The 16,976-nt window shown below is 46.7% G+C and overlaps 1 protein-coding gene across 1 annotated transcript; it reads right to left on the bottom strand.

Annotated features, from left to right (window-relative positions):
• Window positions 1-577: 577 nt before the first annotated feature.
• LOC106638010 (uncharacterized) lies at window positions 578-16,666 on the bottom strand. The gene is made up of 5 exons (XM_089589766.1): window positions 16,253-16,666; window positions 15,194-15,794; window positions 14,848-14,958; window positions 9,853-10,088; window positions 578-805 (listed from the first exon to the last, which is right to left on the bottom strand). Exons 1-5 carry the CDS (start codon window positions 16,664-16,666, stop codon window positions 578-580), a joined length of 1,590 nt encoding a protein of 529 aa, XP_089445892.1.
• Between the last annotated feature and the right edge of the window lie 310 nt (window positions 16,667-16,976).

Here is a 16,976-nt window from a genome sequence, read left to right as displayed (position 1 = left end):
ATATGTACAAAAGTATAGGTATATATGTATAATTTTAATAAAGTGGCAAGTTACATAGGTAATACATGGTATATATATATATAGGTGATTACAGTAGTAGGTACGATCGCTTCGTGTCGTCGTAGCCGCGCGTCATCATCCTCCCCGAAGCTGATTCTTCCTCCTCTTTTTTTTTCCAGCCCCCATAGCTCGCGAATCCTGGTGTACGCGTACACGCGCACACGTACATATAGTAAAATACATATACCATATCGAGGAGGGAGGTGTAGGTATATGTATAAGGGAGCGATCGAAGTAGCACGGCGAGGTCGGTTAGGCGCCGCCCCCTGCGAGTTGCTCCCTCCTCCTTCCGTGGATGTGCGTATACCTACACGCTGTACGTATATATATATAATATCCACTCGGCCGAACGTACATAGCCGCGTATTATATACACAATCATGATGATACGGAGAGCGAGCCACGCCTACGCGCAAGAGTCCGCGTATACATATGGTTCCATGATGGTTGCAGCAGTATAGTCATCGTCGTGGGCATACAAATAGTATATGATATATATATATATAGGAGTGTCAGCTCAGGGCCCGTACTGGTGCTCGAGCTCGCGCCTCAACCGTTTGGCCGCCGTCTCGTTGACCGAGCCGCCCCCGCCGCTGCTGCTCCCGGCCTCGGACGCCTCGCCGTCGCTGCAGCCGTCCTCCGTCTCCCCGACTACGCCCTCGACCTCCTCTTGTCGGCGCTTCGCCGTCGCCATCTCCGCGGCGTGCTTCTTCCGCCACTTGGTCCGCCGATTTTGAAACCACACCTGTTTCAACAAACCGCCTTTTTATTATCAACATTTTTCATCCATTTCCGAGATTACAATGCGGTTACCCGATGGCCTATCTGCCCCTTTACGATGTAAACCATTCAGAGGTGGAGAGTAAAAAAAAAAAAAAAAAAAAAAACAATATTAAAAGTTCCCTATAGTACATACATATATGTATATCTTTGGACTACGCGTTGCTCACTCGAAGGTGTAAGTATATATTATTCATGGGCAAGCAGAGTATATAGTACAACGATGGAGCTGTGTGTTTTTTTTATACTGGTGCGCCGGGATTGCGTAATGGCCATTGTATGGTATATACGAAAGACGGGCCTATATATAAGGAGGAAGGGGTGGAAAAGAATAAGTCTGGAGAAGACGAGCGAGATAAAGAGAAAAATAAAAAAAGGCTGCGTGCGGGGTAATCTCTCCCGCGCGCGTGTTCTCTTATTCTTCGGCCGTTTTAATTTTCATCCGAGCGCCCCGTTAACTTTTACGAGGGACCTCCACTTTTTTTTTTTATTTCTGCTTTGTTTTAATCCGTTTAGCAGAGAGTGTGTTGTACGCGTACACCTTACGTATGTTTATATACATGCACTGGTACAACGATGCGTGAGAGGGTGTATTGTATACGTATATAAGTATATATGTATATATACACGCATCTCGGGCGTGCGTTATATCTTTTAATTTAAGCCCCGCGTGGCTCTCCCTGTGGCCGAGCGCGCGCGCGCTCTCCGCGCAATCTCTTTCTCTGCTGCTGGTTGTAGGTGTATAGGTACTCGTGTATATACGTGGGGTGTGCCGTTGCTGTTACGTGTATATGTGCGTACCTTTGTACGGAAGCTCTTCCAGGAGCCACCGCTCCCCCGGCGCCCGTTACGTTAATTAAATACATTGTTGCGGAGACAAGCGACTCTCTGGGTATACATATCCTATATACACGTTGTTCTCGTCTCTTGCGCCCACCTTTTGTCGTGTTTCGCTTTGCTCCGTATAGGTATATTATACCGTTACCGGAGTTGCGGGCTAATTTTACCAAGGGTCGCCTCTCTCTCTCTCTTAATTTCTCGGTGCTTTATGTTTAAATACGGCGCAGGCCATAGTCGAGCGCTTTCTTACGCTCACCCGGATTTTAACTGCCCTTCGTATAAACCTATCATGCTTATACTACTTCGGCCTTTTCATTTCCGTGTAAACAAGCGCGTTATATACCTATACACTTTCGACTCTCTTGGTTATTATAAATTAGGACCTTTTTTTTTTTTTTCCTATTCGGTGCTGCCTGTTCGAGCGGTTTTTTGTTAAAAAGGCGTACGCGACTTTTTACTGCGAGAATCATTGCATTTATCGGAAACAAAGAAATCATACTAGAAATATCTCTATTTCCCCCCCACCGAGCCAAACAATGAATCTGCGCAACTGTACATTGTACTTTATTTCAGTCCTTCGGGGGACGAAATATTCCTTGAGTTGTACTACTTGCATCTGGGGGGATTTTTTTTTTACCGGCAACTCGTCCGCGTAAAGTTCGATTCAACTTGGTTTGACCAAATAATTTATCGTAAACAGAGTGTCAGTCGGAAATTAGCAAAATAATATCTTGAAAACAATGGTCAAGGTGAAACGACCCTATCATTTACCTATCGCTCCGTACGTAATATTGTCCCACGAAAACCCATTGGCTCCCTTTGCATCGTATACACTTTTAAACAATTTAAACGATTGGCAATTAAAAAGTATGACGAGAAAAAAAAAAAAAATCTAGATAAAGAAAAAATGAATCAAAGAGCCATTAGTCAAAGTTAATTCGCTGATATCGGAGCCAGCAGGTTCGACGTACACATAGATACAACGCGGGCATATAATATAATGGGCCATAACGCCCGGCCGGTGCAGCCTCGCCGGCGCATTATACACGCGTATACGTACACATGTATCCGCACACGTACAGTACCGGGGTCTGTCAAAGTTTTTGTCACACTCAAAAACAATTAAGGCTTGGCGCGCCTTTTCCATCTACATGGTGTACAAATATACATGTATATATATGAATTTGACGATGCGAATATAAGGCGAGTCGAGTGGCCCTCGGCCACATCCGCACAAGTGCAACCCAGATACAGAGAGTGTATACGTACATTATAATGCAAGGGGGGGATCGGAACGAGGGGGTGAATGGAGAAATAGAAATTTTTTTTTTTTTTTTTTTTTTTTTTATCGCGTTAGTCACGCACGCGCTGCCAGACGGTGCCTCGCACGGACGTATATGTATACGGTATAATGATACGTATATACACCGCAGAAAGCCCGTCCCCTCCTCCGTCGGGCCGCCGGCGCAGCACAACTGTTAGATTTATTAAATCAGGATTATCTAAGCCCAGACCGCTCTCTCTCTCTCTGCGGCACCCGAGAGTCGCCCTGGCGTGTGTATATGTATATATACCCACTACTGCTGCGTCCTCGCGTTAAACCGCAGCGCTAAACAGCGGTCGCACGCCCGCTTAGTTTTTTTCTTTTTCTTTCCATATTATTATACACACTCGCGCCCTTCCCATCTGCGTTGTGTGACTCCTCTATCTTTTCATCCATCGGCTTATCTTACTCTCTACGGAATACACGAGCACTGCGCTCTTACTGCTCGTAGGCATCGAAAGGTAACCATATATTATATAAAAGTATGTAAACGCGCACTTGTCACGGGGTGATTTGTAACAGCGCAAAAGTATGGGGGGAAAATAGATCCTCATTTTGGGTGAAAAGATTTTTAAAAAATACTCTCAACTTTGAGCGCGAAAACGATGGGGGGGAGAAAAAAAGGCGAAAGAGTTTGAAAAACCCGTGAAACGAGGCAAAAGTTTAAACGCGCCGTAATGAATAGCGTTGGAATAAGCGGGGAGTGAAAAAAAAAAAAAAAAAAAAAAAAAAAGAACGCATATATATACCTTTTGCACCGAAAATCTGGGGAAAAGCGAAAAGCGTAGGTATACGGTTTGTTCGGTTTTTCATAAATTTACATAGCCAGAGTAGGAGGAGGAGGAGGAGCCGGTCGAGCGGAAGCCGGGGGCGCTCATATTTCAAAGTCTTCCGGATCGTTTGGCTCGGCTGTCATTCGGCTGCCAATGGGCTTTCATCGATGACCGAATATTCCCGCATAAATTCACCCTCCCACGCGAGCTCCCACCCCGGCTTCTGCCAACTTTTTCTCTTTTCTTATACATACACCGTATCCGAGGGGATTTCGGTGGATCGACGCGGAGCGCGATTGACAAGAATTATATGCGCGGCCTAGTGCAGTTACCTATATATACACGATACACGCCGGAGATGGATGGGCGGAGGCCTGCGGTGGCTTATCTCGCGCTCATCGCCAAATTTATTAATCCACTCGGTTTTTTCCTTCTTACCGTATACGAAGCGGTAAGAATCGATCCTCGAAAGTGGCGACGCCGAGGCGTCCCTCCAATCCGCACCATCTAGCCCTTCTTTTACATATATACACGCTGTACGTGTGGCGGGGGTCGGGGGAGGCGGCAGTAAAACTCCCGCGAAATTTGATTCCGGAATAAAAAAAAAAAAAAGAAAAAAGAAAAAAATGGAATGTATCCAGAGGGATAGCGCGAATCGGTGAAGCCATTTTCGTCCTCGGTGAGCTCTCGACTTGCACGAATATATGGGTATAGGTTGTACGTTACACGGAGATGAGCCCTGGAAACGTGTATTGATACATATATAAGGTGCAAGAGGGCACGGAGCTACGAGAGTGGAATACAGAGGGGCGCATTATCGTGTATTATACCAAGTATACGTGAGTGTACGAGTATATGCGTGTATATACAGCCTCACCTGCAAACACATCGAGCATCCATACATAAAATTTTTTGCCCATCTCATTTTCTCTGCGTAAATGCACCCCCCCATCGCCATCTCTTTTTGTTTATCGATGGCGAGATCGTCGGTTGTTCGTAAAAATCATCCAACGGTCATCCACACGGCTCTACATACATGCGCTCGAGAGCTGATTGAATCCGAAATACCGTAATATCCGTAATAATGAAATTTGACGAGATCCGCGATATCGAAAATCAGATTGTCGATAGTATAAGTATACGAACAACTTTTTACTCGAAAAAAGGGAGAAAAAGAATTTTGAAGTAATTTGACTCTATTACTTCCACCCTGGGGCTACATCGTCTCGTGTAAACCATTTGTGTAAAAAGCGTATATGAAACACGTCGAAACCAAATAATGCACACGCAGGTATTGATACAAGTATACCTGGATAGATAGAGAAGAGGATCTTTGGCGTGTATAGGGACTTTGGAGGGTCGTTAAACGTCGCGGAGGGAGGGATGTGCGGGGGTGTATCTATATACCCACGTACGCCCGTAACAGGTTGATTAGTCGGCGACACGCATTGTACAGGGTCAGAGGGCCGTGCCATATGTTGCACTTGCAGATCTCTCTCTCTCTCTCCCTTATATTTCTCTTAGCCGCGGGTGTGTACGTATATATACATGTACCAATGGGGCGGGCGCGTGGGTGCGCGATGCGTATAACGTGTAGGAGCGAGTCGAACGAACGAAGGGAAAGAGCGGGCCACGGTGTTACGTGTGTACCGTCTGCCGGCGTGATTTATCATAGCTTGTCGGTCGCTTTATGCGCCCGATGTGTATATGGTATCACAGCAGCGGGAGCGAAGCGATACGGGCACCGAGCGAGGTTTGCTGAGCTCCGACGCCTGACGCTAGCATCGGGGGTGGGGGGGGGATGGACGTGTGTCCGATGATGTGGTGCGGCCATCAGAGGGAGAACAAGGAAATAGTGCGCACATGCGCCTCGCGCCATATACGACACATCCTCCTCATCCTGCTCCACCGGCTAATTGACGTCATCGATATATTGGTAGACGGTCCTCGTCGACGAGGAGCCTCGATATACATATGCGCTGTATTGTACCCCGTATGTGAGTGTATGTATACACCCTCCCCCCCCGCACCCCTCGTTTATATATACGGTAAACAAGTTTTACGCCCCCTCGTTTAGCAGCTACGTAAATGCTACTGCTCGCTGTGTAGCTACGTATTATTATTATTATTATTATATATTAAGAGTGGCGTGTGTGTGTGTGTGTATATCGCGTCTTTCTCCCTCCGCGTTATAAGTATACATCTATACGTGCGCGGCCAATTTATCGAAGTACTTCATTTGGGCGACGAGAGACAAAATCCTCTGTGTGACATTCAATGGGATACGGCCTCTTTTGCGTTACAGATACAATTGTGGTCCCCGAAACCCATTAAAAAACTGTATCGGTGCGCGTATATGATTTTTTTTTTAACTTGTGCAAATTACTCGTCGTTTGCCACAGAGACGCAACATACTATGTGTATTGATTATATTGCACGTTGTACATGCAAGTAATGATATATCTCCTACAGATTAAAATCGTTGATTATCCATGTATCATTATACGATGCTGGCGAATCAAGCTCAGGATCAATATATATATGTACGTATTGCATTATGTAACAACACCATTGACTTTAATTGTCCGAAAGTGTAAGAGCGTAAGATGAAGAGCTTATTGGGGAGCAGGGTATTATTAGATTGCAGGGTGGCGCACACACGATGAAAGTTTGTGCAACGAAGCTTATTAAACGTGGGACGGGGAAAGGGAGGGAAGCAGGTCAAATAAGGGGAAGATGGAGGGGTTGGCTGATCCTTTCGAGCCCCTGCTCCCTTACACGCACGATGCACTTATTGTTGGTCGCATCTCTCCCATGTCTCGCACATGCGGTAGCAGTTGCCGCTCTTTTTTTTTTTTTTCCTTCTGTTTGTATAAGATACTTTTATCCCGGATTCATTGATATGTAAATGCAATTCAATTGATTTGTTGATCATTTTCTTTTTCGACCGACAATTTTTAGTCTACGGTCATTTTTGCATTCTTTTTTTTCTTCCGAAAACAATCCATCAAGCCCGAATGAAACGTGTGAAAAATCAAGCTATGTGGAAAAAAAAAAAAAAAAAAAAAGAAAAGTCCGTAATGTCTTTGCAGTGATCCTCGCAGTTTCCATTACTATAACAACCCTAAACTGAGTATCGCGCGTCACATGGTCGTTGGCATCTATTAGCGAGAGCGAGAGAGCAGTAACACGCGCAGAAGCTCCGTAAGGGATGGATCCGAGATCGAGAGACGATACGGCCGATAACTGGATTACACTCGACCTCTCTCTCTCTCTCTGCTGCTCCTACGTATATATATATATATGTGTATGTATGACGAAGCGCAGTGCGGGGCTGCAGCCAGTCGAGCGAGGCGTAATTTTCTCGACAGGCCGTGTAGCACAGGGGTGTCACGCTCTTTAACTCCTCGGGATCCTTCTCTCACTTAGCGCTATTAATTTCTAATGGAGGGAGCACCCGAATAATGCACGGGCATTGATTCACGCGTCCCTCGTCGCAATACGGACGTCCATTTCATCTTGCATTAACGTGTGTGTATGTATATATATACTTATATACAATCGTGCACACGCGAGACGGGATACGTGGCAAAATTTTCACGCGTCGCTATTGTGCTGTTTCAGCTTGTAACGAGCGGGGAAATAAATCGCTCGCGCGCGAGCCACACGATTTTGTGAAAATTTGGGGAACAAAAAAAGCCGGAATATCGTATACGCTAGGGGAGAGTACCTACATATATATATATATATATACATATATACCAACGCGAGAAATCACACGTTACATAGGTGGAAAGGTATACCTTTATGCCGATCCTTTCTTTGTGTGGATATCCCATTAGATCGAATTGACGATTGTGACTTCTTAATTTCAGACACGGAAGGGGAGGTGTTTTTCGATTTCGTGATTCATCACGGGGTAGTTTCACGCCAATTATCATCTCAATGGAGCGCTATATTTCACCGTAGCTTTTTCCTTTTTTTCTTTTTTTTTTTTTTTTTTCCATCCTCGGTTTACGGTCGCACTCGCGTGTGAACATCGATGCGCTTGTGTATCAAAGAGAGAACGATTACGTGCAGGTACGCACAATAAGTTTTGGGAGCAGTGGTGGATGAAATTGGTTACATAAACACGCGAAATCGGTACTTTCACGTGACACGTGTCGCGCAAATGAAAGATATAAAAAACGAATGTACAATTCACCTTATACACTCCAAGCCAATGGTGAAAAACTGAGTGAAAATGAAATACTTACTATGCATAAATACACTTATACATAAATATGAGCAATGTATCGATTACACCACCGCTGTCGAAAGCATGTAGATGTACACGCGCGATTGGCAAATTTTCCGAAAATCAAGTAGTAACATCAGCGTTTGGTCAGACGGGGCCGATGACAGAGGGGATTTTCGAAAGAAAAAAAAAAAAAACCAGAGGTGCAGGGAGCCATCATCAATCGCGCGATCCGGGCGCGGGGAAATAACAACACCGGAGGACGGAACAGGCGAAGGGCAGGGGGGTATGAAAAAAAGAGAGAAAAAAAAATCGCGCGGCTGAACGGGTAAGTATAATCTCGCGCGTCGACGATGCGGCGTATAAGCGCCGGAGAAAGGGAGGGAGGACCCAACAGGGTCGTCCGGAAATCCGCGGGTAATTGAACCGGAGACAAGAGGTGTATCCGCATACGGAGTGGAGAAAGGGAGGAGGAGACAAATGTAGAGGGAGATCGCGTCATCGCTCAACGCGCACACTCGCCAAGGGCAGGGTTGGTAGGTGTATACACGGGGCTTTCGATAAAAATGTAAATATGGCGGCGTGGCGCAACGAGCCAATGACAGTAGGGCCACGGTTTGCCCGATGCCGCCGAGTCGGATACACGTATACGCCATGCTCGCTTACACCCTACAGTGATATTCAAGTGTATATGTATAGGTATTGCGCTCCTTTACCGTACACACACTTCTACAGGGGCATCGTATATATACATACAAACACTCTTCTTCCCGATGGGATTACCGCGCCCCCGCAACTCCTTCTTGCTCTCTTCTCGCTCGTTGCTATTGGGCTTCACTTTGGGCTACGCGGAGATGAGGTACAATATGGGATGTATAGGTACATACACCTATACAGCCAAATAACCGGGGAGGGGGTAGGGGAGAAAAAAAAAGAGAGAGAGTATAGTATGTACCACCAATAACGCCCAGGAGTCACGACCGCACGACCGGAAACTACCATCTTTATTCGCCCCTCTCTATCGCGCCATTCCTATGTGTTTCCATTCCATACGTGGCTGGCTTCTCCTCTCGCGCACCCCTTTCTCGACTCGTTTACTTCTATCGCTTTATTCCGCTTGTTTCCTTTCTTCTTTTTTTTTTTTTTTTTTTTTTTGATTCCATGCTCTTTCAAAATTGTTCATGCAAACGGTTCGTCGAGTACGAGGTGAACTGTGACAGCTCTCTGCTCGTGGCTGGGCAAAGGTGTCGTGCCCAAATCAATTTGTCCCCTTATTTTCGTTTATTAGTGATGGTAAATAGAACTTTCTTTGTTTTCGAAAAAAAAAAAAAAAAAAAAAAAAAAAAAAAAAAAAAAAAAAAAAATAGTAATCCCTAAAAACACGCCTCAAGTATAACTCAATTGTTTATTCCCGTTCGTTTCATTAATCTACAAATGCAAAATCGACGAGAACACCATATAGCTCCGAGTTCCCCCTTGAAATAACAAAGCGTTATACATAAATATAAATATATAGGTACACGCGCATGGCTCCACTTGAAAAATCGCGGCAGCTTTGCCAAACTGACGGATGGCATCGGTCGAGGTTGGGGGGTCGGCCGAGGGCCCAAGGAGAATACATTACAGCGGGTAAAAGGGTTTAGCGGCGTGTATATACATATATAGGTAGATATTTATAAGCATCACAAGGGTCTCAGGTGCGGGTGGTTGGGGAAAAGAGTAAAACGCCTTCGAGGATAACAAGTAACCCTCCCCCAGGGGTATTTTAGACTATTTTGATGTACACACGTGTGTTACGGGCAGCAATAAAATCATACAGGCAATTGTTGAATTCTTACCTTGACCTGCGACTCGGACATGTTGAGGGCAAAGGCGAGCTTGGCGCGCTCGGGGCCCGCGAGGTACTTGGTTTGCTCGAAGGTCTTCTCCAGGGCGAATATCTGTTGGCCGCTGAAGGTCGGCCTCGTGTGCTTTTTCTTGCCGGGCTCGTGGTCGCCTCCCGCGCCGCCGCCACCGCCCGCACCTCCACCGACGCCGCTCATGGCCTGCTGCTGGCAGCCAAGCTGCTGTGACACTGTGGGTCATCACGTTTCGGTGTTTAGTGATTTTTTTTTTTTTTTTTCTTTGGAAAGGGGTTGGGAGCGTTATCGGCAGGATGAGCCTTTGTGATTTTTCGATTGACTCTCTAATATAGTTTGTGGACAATAAATAAATCGTATCAGTTTCTGGGTAAGACGATGACAGCATGAAAAAATTTTTTTTTTTTTTTTCCTTCAAACATAGAAATTTTGGGACGGGAAATAAACACCTTTAAGATTACACTGTGTAGAGGAAAAAAAAAAATACCCTTTCCGGCAATGGTTCAATAATTTTTATGCAAAGTGCTTTTTAAGCGTTAATATTTGATGCTGTTGAGCGTTTTAACATTGGCTACGGAACATACAACAAATATCACTGTGCCATACAGGTGTTAATCAGTTATATATTGTACTGAAAATGTGTGTTACTTGATTGGCGCGCGCGAGAGAAAACCTTAATATTTGGTCGAGAAAAATATTGTTTCACGCTGATCACCTGTTCCGCTCGTTGACATTATTTTCACCAAACAACAAATAAAAAAAATAAATAAAGTTACGTTTACCATTGTTTTATCTTACAAATGGATCAGCAAACAAAAAAGGCAGACGTAAAAAAAAAACGAGAAAAGGTTAAGCATATACCTGATTTTGTCGCAAATGTAAAAAATTACGATCTACCCAACGTATAATAAATACCTAAATTGCCACCCCTTCGTCTAGTGTATACGTACGTACATGCTCAGTATATAAAAAGATTAAGAGTTTCTTTTTTTTTTTTTTTTCATCCCCCTCTCCATCCCACTCATACGCCGAGTCACATATTTATACTTAATACTAAGTACGTGTGCAAGTGTATACCATACACCTACATATATTATATAATACGCGTATGTATAGGTACGTGGGAGATTGCGACAACATCAGGAGTTGGAAAGAGAGAGAGAGAGAGAGAGAGGAGGGGCCTCTAATTTAATAAAGCAATTTGTAACGGAATACGAAACGAGGCAATAATGGCTGCTCGGCCGCTTGGCTCCGGCGAGGGTGTCCTAACGAGCTGCTTACCACATTCCACCCTGACCAGCCTGCGCGTATATACAGTGCGTATAGAGAGCGGTGTGCTCCTTTACCCTCCCCCTATCTCTCTCTCTCTGTCTTCCTTGTTCGCAAGCCCCTTCCCAACATTCTCGGATACTTAGCTTCCCCCCCCCACCCCCACGTTGGTGCACGTGTATCGAGCTTATCGTGCCTTATGCTCCACTCTCCCTGGCTCAATGTGTGCGTGTGTATCAAATCACCTCTCCCCAAGCCCCTTCAGCCAAGCGGTACACAAGAATCCGGCGAAATCTCGCGAGGTTTTTTGAAAAACGAGACGAGCTGCGCGTAAAAGACAATGGTGTGCCGCGTACACCCACGCCCCTATAATGTAACAGCTCGAGGAAGAAGAGAGAAATCGCGGCGTTGTGTGCCATTCCGAGTGATATGGCCCTCATCCCCTCGACGCGTGTATCCATGTATAGGTATACACGAAACCCATACACACGCCACCGAAGCCGCACGTGCGCAGCCGGCTAAATATGTATATACATATGTGTACACGAGGAATATACATAATAATATGTAGATGTGTATAAAAAAAGTGCGCCCCGGGAGAGGACTGACCGGCGCGTCGGTTCTCCCTCTTAAGAGGGTGCCGGGGCACGCCAGTTGGCTCCACGTATATGCACATAAAGACGGCCGGACCTTCCGCGCGCTCTATTTTTATACCTCGCGTTCGATATTACCCGCAGACAGGGCGGACCCTCCCCCACGTCCACGAAACTTTTACCCCTACACACACATTTATGTACCACATTTCGGATGTCCATTCCCTTTTACCGTCACGGACCGACTCTTTTGTAAGATTTTTCACGCCTCCGGTTCGCGTGTGAGCGTCCGATAATTACACGGCGTGAAAACCCCCCTTTTTTGGTTTGGGTAGGGAGGGTGTGAACAATCTGTGTATATATATCATCACGGATCTTCTTAAAATATATGTGTAATCTACGCGGTGACGCTCTGTTTTTCCGGGTCCCTTTTTTCCGTGGTCTCCTCGAGTTTCCGAAAAAAACAAAACAAAAAAAAAAGCAGCGACGGTGGAGTTTTACGCGTGTGTATTGTAACACATCCTCCCCCTGCCCCCAACCCCCGGCTATGTATAATATTTCAGCAACGGAACCCCCCGCGGCGCGTAAACGCGCGGCTTATTGAATAAACACGGACGCGTCGACGTGTATATAGCCTCCCCCCTGTATGGTATCCGCTTGTGTAGCTGCAGGTTGCTGCCGTTGAACGTTGAGAAAGGTGGGAAAAAAAAAAAAAAAAAAAAAAAAACGGAAAAGAAGAAGCAAGAGCGAGTTACGAGTCCCGATCGGCGCATAAAGCATCTCCGGAGAATCGAGGAATTGCGCCGCTGGGACGAGCCTCCACTCGTGCGTTGGAGGTATGGTATATACAATGCATACATATAGTATACCCACGAATATACAGATGTCATAATTATATTACTTGCGTACATGTGTGCGCGTGAAAATCTATCATATAGGTACACACTTGCATTCTGATGGAACGCGCGGTTTATTAGCTTCTAGGGTGCGGTAAATAATAAAAATGGCCCTAGCAAATGGACAATTTGGACGTATTTAATCGCCTCCCCCCCACGTGCCCATCCCCCCCCCCTTTTCACATATATACACACATACATTTGAACAAAAAAAGGAAAGACCATCGATCCGACGACGAGTGCTAAAAGAGATGAATAAACAAAAAAGGAAAAACAAGTGGCATGTATATATATCTACACACGACGAGCGCGCTGCTTTTTAAGGATAAAACTGTCTTCGATGTGACAACGCACACACAAGTATGGTGAAGATACACCAGACCGGAGGGAAAAAAGTTGCTGACACGAGGATCCCGGAGACGGTCATCAGCTATTTATATACGCTCGTATGTGTATTACGCGTGTATACGGGGCAAGTTTTTTGTACGCGCGCGCGCTTTTTCTACCGACTCGGTACAGATGAAATTTTCCGGAGAAAGAGAGAGAAAAAAAAAAAAAAAAAAAAAAAAAAAAAGGTGCTAGAGTGTCACTCGCGCGACGAGCCGAACAAAGACCTGACAATGTATAAACCAAAAAAAACTCGATCGAACAGCGCTGTATAACTCTGTATACTAAAGAATAAAACAAGGGACAAATGGAAAAAATAATCGTGGTTCATGAAAGCCGATGAAATTGGAAAAGAAGCCACATTATTACGATCGTCGTCGGGGAAGGCCGCAAAAACTGCGGATACGTGTAGGGTCGGTAGGTATATATATATATATATAATATGCCGTAGGTGTAGAAAGAGGGAGAGGTCGTGTGCGGTTACACATGTGTCGGCGTGTCAAGCGCAGCAGCCACTGATAGGGGGGGGGGGAGACCGTGTACACGAGCGCGTGACGGCTGTGCGCGCTGATCTATGCCCTCCGGAGGGGGATGATGCTCTGCTTCTTCGGCAACGACCAACCCTCCCGCGCTACACCACCGCTCGGGGAAAGATCAGGGCAGGAGGACTCTTGTTGTATAACTACATTATACGCCATGGTATTAATAAGTATCCAAAAGGTAACCTCCTCCGTCTTTCCTCTTTCTCATTGATGTTTTAATACGTATGTATATTTACCAAATTTACACCAGCAATCGCGATATTACCGTAGAGAAAAACGTGCGCCAGATATTGGGAAATAAATGTAGAAAAATGATCGGGATAAATGGGGACAGCCATCACCCAATGGGTTCGGAGGCGCCTGTTATCTTCGTCTCAAGTGAAGTTGTAAAACAAGCGAGACCACGAGATATGGGTTTGCGAGAAAAAGGGGGGGAAAAATATAAAGCGAGGGAAGGGACGGTCACGTGCATCATCCGATTCAATGCATTACATGCTATATACGTACGGAAGCGCCTCCCTTGATCGCCGCCGTTCCGCAAAGTGCCCCTACATACATGTATATATGACACGCTTATCGCAGTCATCTGTGGGGCGACGCGGGCGTTCCGCGTCCCTCCTCCTTCCTACACGTATAGGTACATCTTCGCAAACAACGTAGGCACGTGCCGCGAGCAACGACCACTCGGAGAGAGCAATGGCTTTTTCATGACTCGCGTGTAATGACGGTACCCCCACTTGGTCCGAGCATAATGTGGAAAAGCGCAAAAGAGCGCGTGGTCCGCGGGTTAACCCGGAACGGCCAGATCAATTTTTTTCAGCCAAGCCGCCGAGATTTATCGCGGATCTATACATAGGCAAGCTACTGGTTTTTGCCCGTGTCCAGCAGACTTTTTTTTTTTCTTTTTCCTTTATAATTCATGATGCTCGGTGGACGTGAATTTTAAACTGCTCGTCTTATAATACACGGCCATTGGTATACATACATATACGATGTCGTTGTACGTGTCACCCGCGGCCCTTGGCGATAGTGTCACTCGAATCTCTTGCGAGTAAATCACGGCACATAGCAACGCAAACGAGGAAGGAGAAACAACGTAAATGCCGTGTTTGGCACACGTTGCGTTTGGCTGTGAGTTATCGAAAAGACGCGCAGCTGTCAAGGTAATAGAGGAGATGCCTTGCAATGCAGTCGAGAGCAGAGCACACACAGAAGGAAGACCCAAGGGTTTATACTTAAATATTATGTTGTACGAAAGAAAAAATACAAGTGTATAGGTGTACTCACGAGAGTGCAGGCGGGCCCTCCAGGCGAGCGGATCACTGACTAGACCCTGGAGCCCCGGCCAATAAACGGCCGGATGCCGTGGCTCGGCGCGCTGCTGGAACTGCCCGATTCCTGCAACCACAACGGTATTCCAATACAACGCACACCCCACGACCAACTATATACTAATACACACGTTACTCGACCCCCGCCAACACGCAACTTGTGCAAATGTATATATATATATGTATTATCTCCCCTCTATAGATATACTTACCAGAGGAACGGAATTGTGCACGCGTGCAGCATATTGTTGAATAAAATATTTTTGATGGAGAAAGCAAGCAAGCAATATATAAGTTCGTACCCGTGGTGGCGGCGAAACCCGCGTGCATGGCGTATCTCGGTGCGGGCGGCAGGTGCTGGGCCGCGTGCTGGCCGACGGTTGTCAGGTGGGTGGCAGCGGGCCTCGACAGGATAGTGTCGATGCCGTGGGGATTGCTGCCGACCGAGGTGATGGACGTAGCGGGACTGTGCTTCCCCGTGCTGCCCGTCGGCGAGCTCTGGCCCCCGTGCATCTGCTGCTGTTGGGACTGTTGTTGGGATTGGGCCAAGGTGGGACTCGATTGTTGTTGTTGTTGTTGTAGGTGGTGCTGGTGGCTGCGCTCGGCCATCGAGTGGAGGGCAGCGAGGGGCTGACTGGCGGCGAGCATGGAGCCCGCGGCAGCCGCGTTCAGGTTGAGGAACTGGAGCACGTGCGGCGAGGCAAAGTCGTGGAGCCAGGGTGGCCTGGCGACTGGTGGCGAGTGGCTAGGACCGCCCCCGGTGAGCGACTGGTGGTGGTGGTGGTGCAGGGGTGGCGGTGAGCACGAGCCCATCGACGAGCCCGCCGACGAGCTACGCTCGTCCAGCTGCTGCTGCTGCGACAGATCCGACTGTTGCTGTTGCACCTGCATCAGCGCGTCCAACTGAATTTTTGTTTTTTAGAGGATACTCTGGTTTTGCGTTTCACCTCGGCCGATTGTCGCCAAAGTGCGAACATAATAATAATAACCGTGAATTTACAAGCGCTTGGAAATTAAAATACATGCAGAGAATGTCAATCACTTTTCGTCCCTAAATACGCGTTGTACTTTTTACGATTTGATTTTTTTTCTTCGTTGCCTCCTTTAGTCGTCACGATTGACAAGTGCTCGCGGAAAATTGTCGGCAAGTCATACGATTCCCGATGAATTGAGCGTCATATTATGCACCAATTAGACGGAAAGAGCGTTTTATACCCTGCACCGTTACGTATATTAAAATAAAACCGTGAATAGAAACTGTGACCAAATTAAGACAACGGTCTACGTGTTAGGGTACTACAATGGTAATCACGTAAAAGTATACATATAGTGTACATAATATGTATATAATATGTTTATACCGTGTGGTGATGCGAGCCGGTTGTCAAAAGGTGCTGATGCGACTGCAAGCCGTGAAGATGGTGGTGCTGTAAATTGTGGGGGTGGTGGTGGTGAGCGCTTCCTGTACTGTTGAGGTGAGCCACGGGGGGTACTGCTGGCGCCGATCGGCGCTGTTGTAGGGACTGGAGGTTGGCAGCGGGGGCAGCGTTGCCCGTCGGGGTGAGCGCGGGCACGTTGGCCGGGGTTGCCGTGTGCTGGTGGTCGGGGCCAGGGGTTAACGACGAGGCCGAGGACATGTCCAGGACGACGGCCAGTTGTTCCTCGTGCCCCTCCTCGTCCTCGGCCAGGCTATAACTGACGGTACCACCGCCCGTTGACACGGGGGCGTCGCGGGAACTCCTCTCCTGCAACAATTTGCTCAGCGTGCACACCATTTCACGGCTATTGTCCTCGCCGGTGGATTACCAGCAACATCATCAGCAGCAGCAGCAGCAGCAGCAGCAGTAGCGTCCACCACCGCCGCCGCCGTCGCTTCGCGCATTATTTTTCAACCCGCACTCTTTATTCGGTACGATATATGTTTTACTGTATATATGTATGTATACCAGCTATTCGTCGCACCCTTTCTCGCGCACCAGCAACTATACGATGTTAGGTATAACAACCCGCACAACGGTTACCTTATAATATACATATACAACTGTTGCATGTATTATACAGTCGTCGCACAACAATTAACAATTA

Source organism: Copidosoma floridanum, unplaced genomic scaffold (assembly GCF_036245765.1).
Source record: "Copidosoma floridanum isolate Cflo_tuat_1 unplaced genomic scaffold, Cflo_Japanese_pri ptg000009l, whole genome shotgun sequence".
Lineage (NCBI taxonomy): Eukaryota > Metazoa > Arthropoda > Insecta > Hymenoptera > Encyrtidae > Copidosoma > Copidosoma floridanum.
Note: the sequence above shows the minus strand (reverse complement) of the source record. Positions and strands in the feature narration are given on the sequence as shown.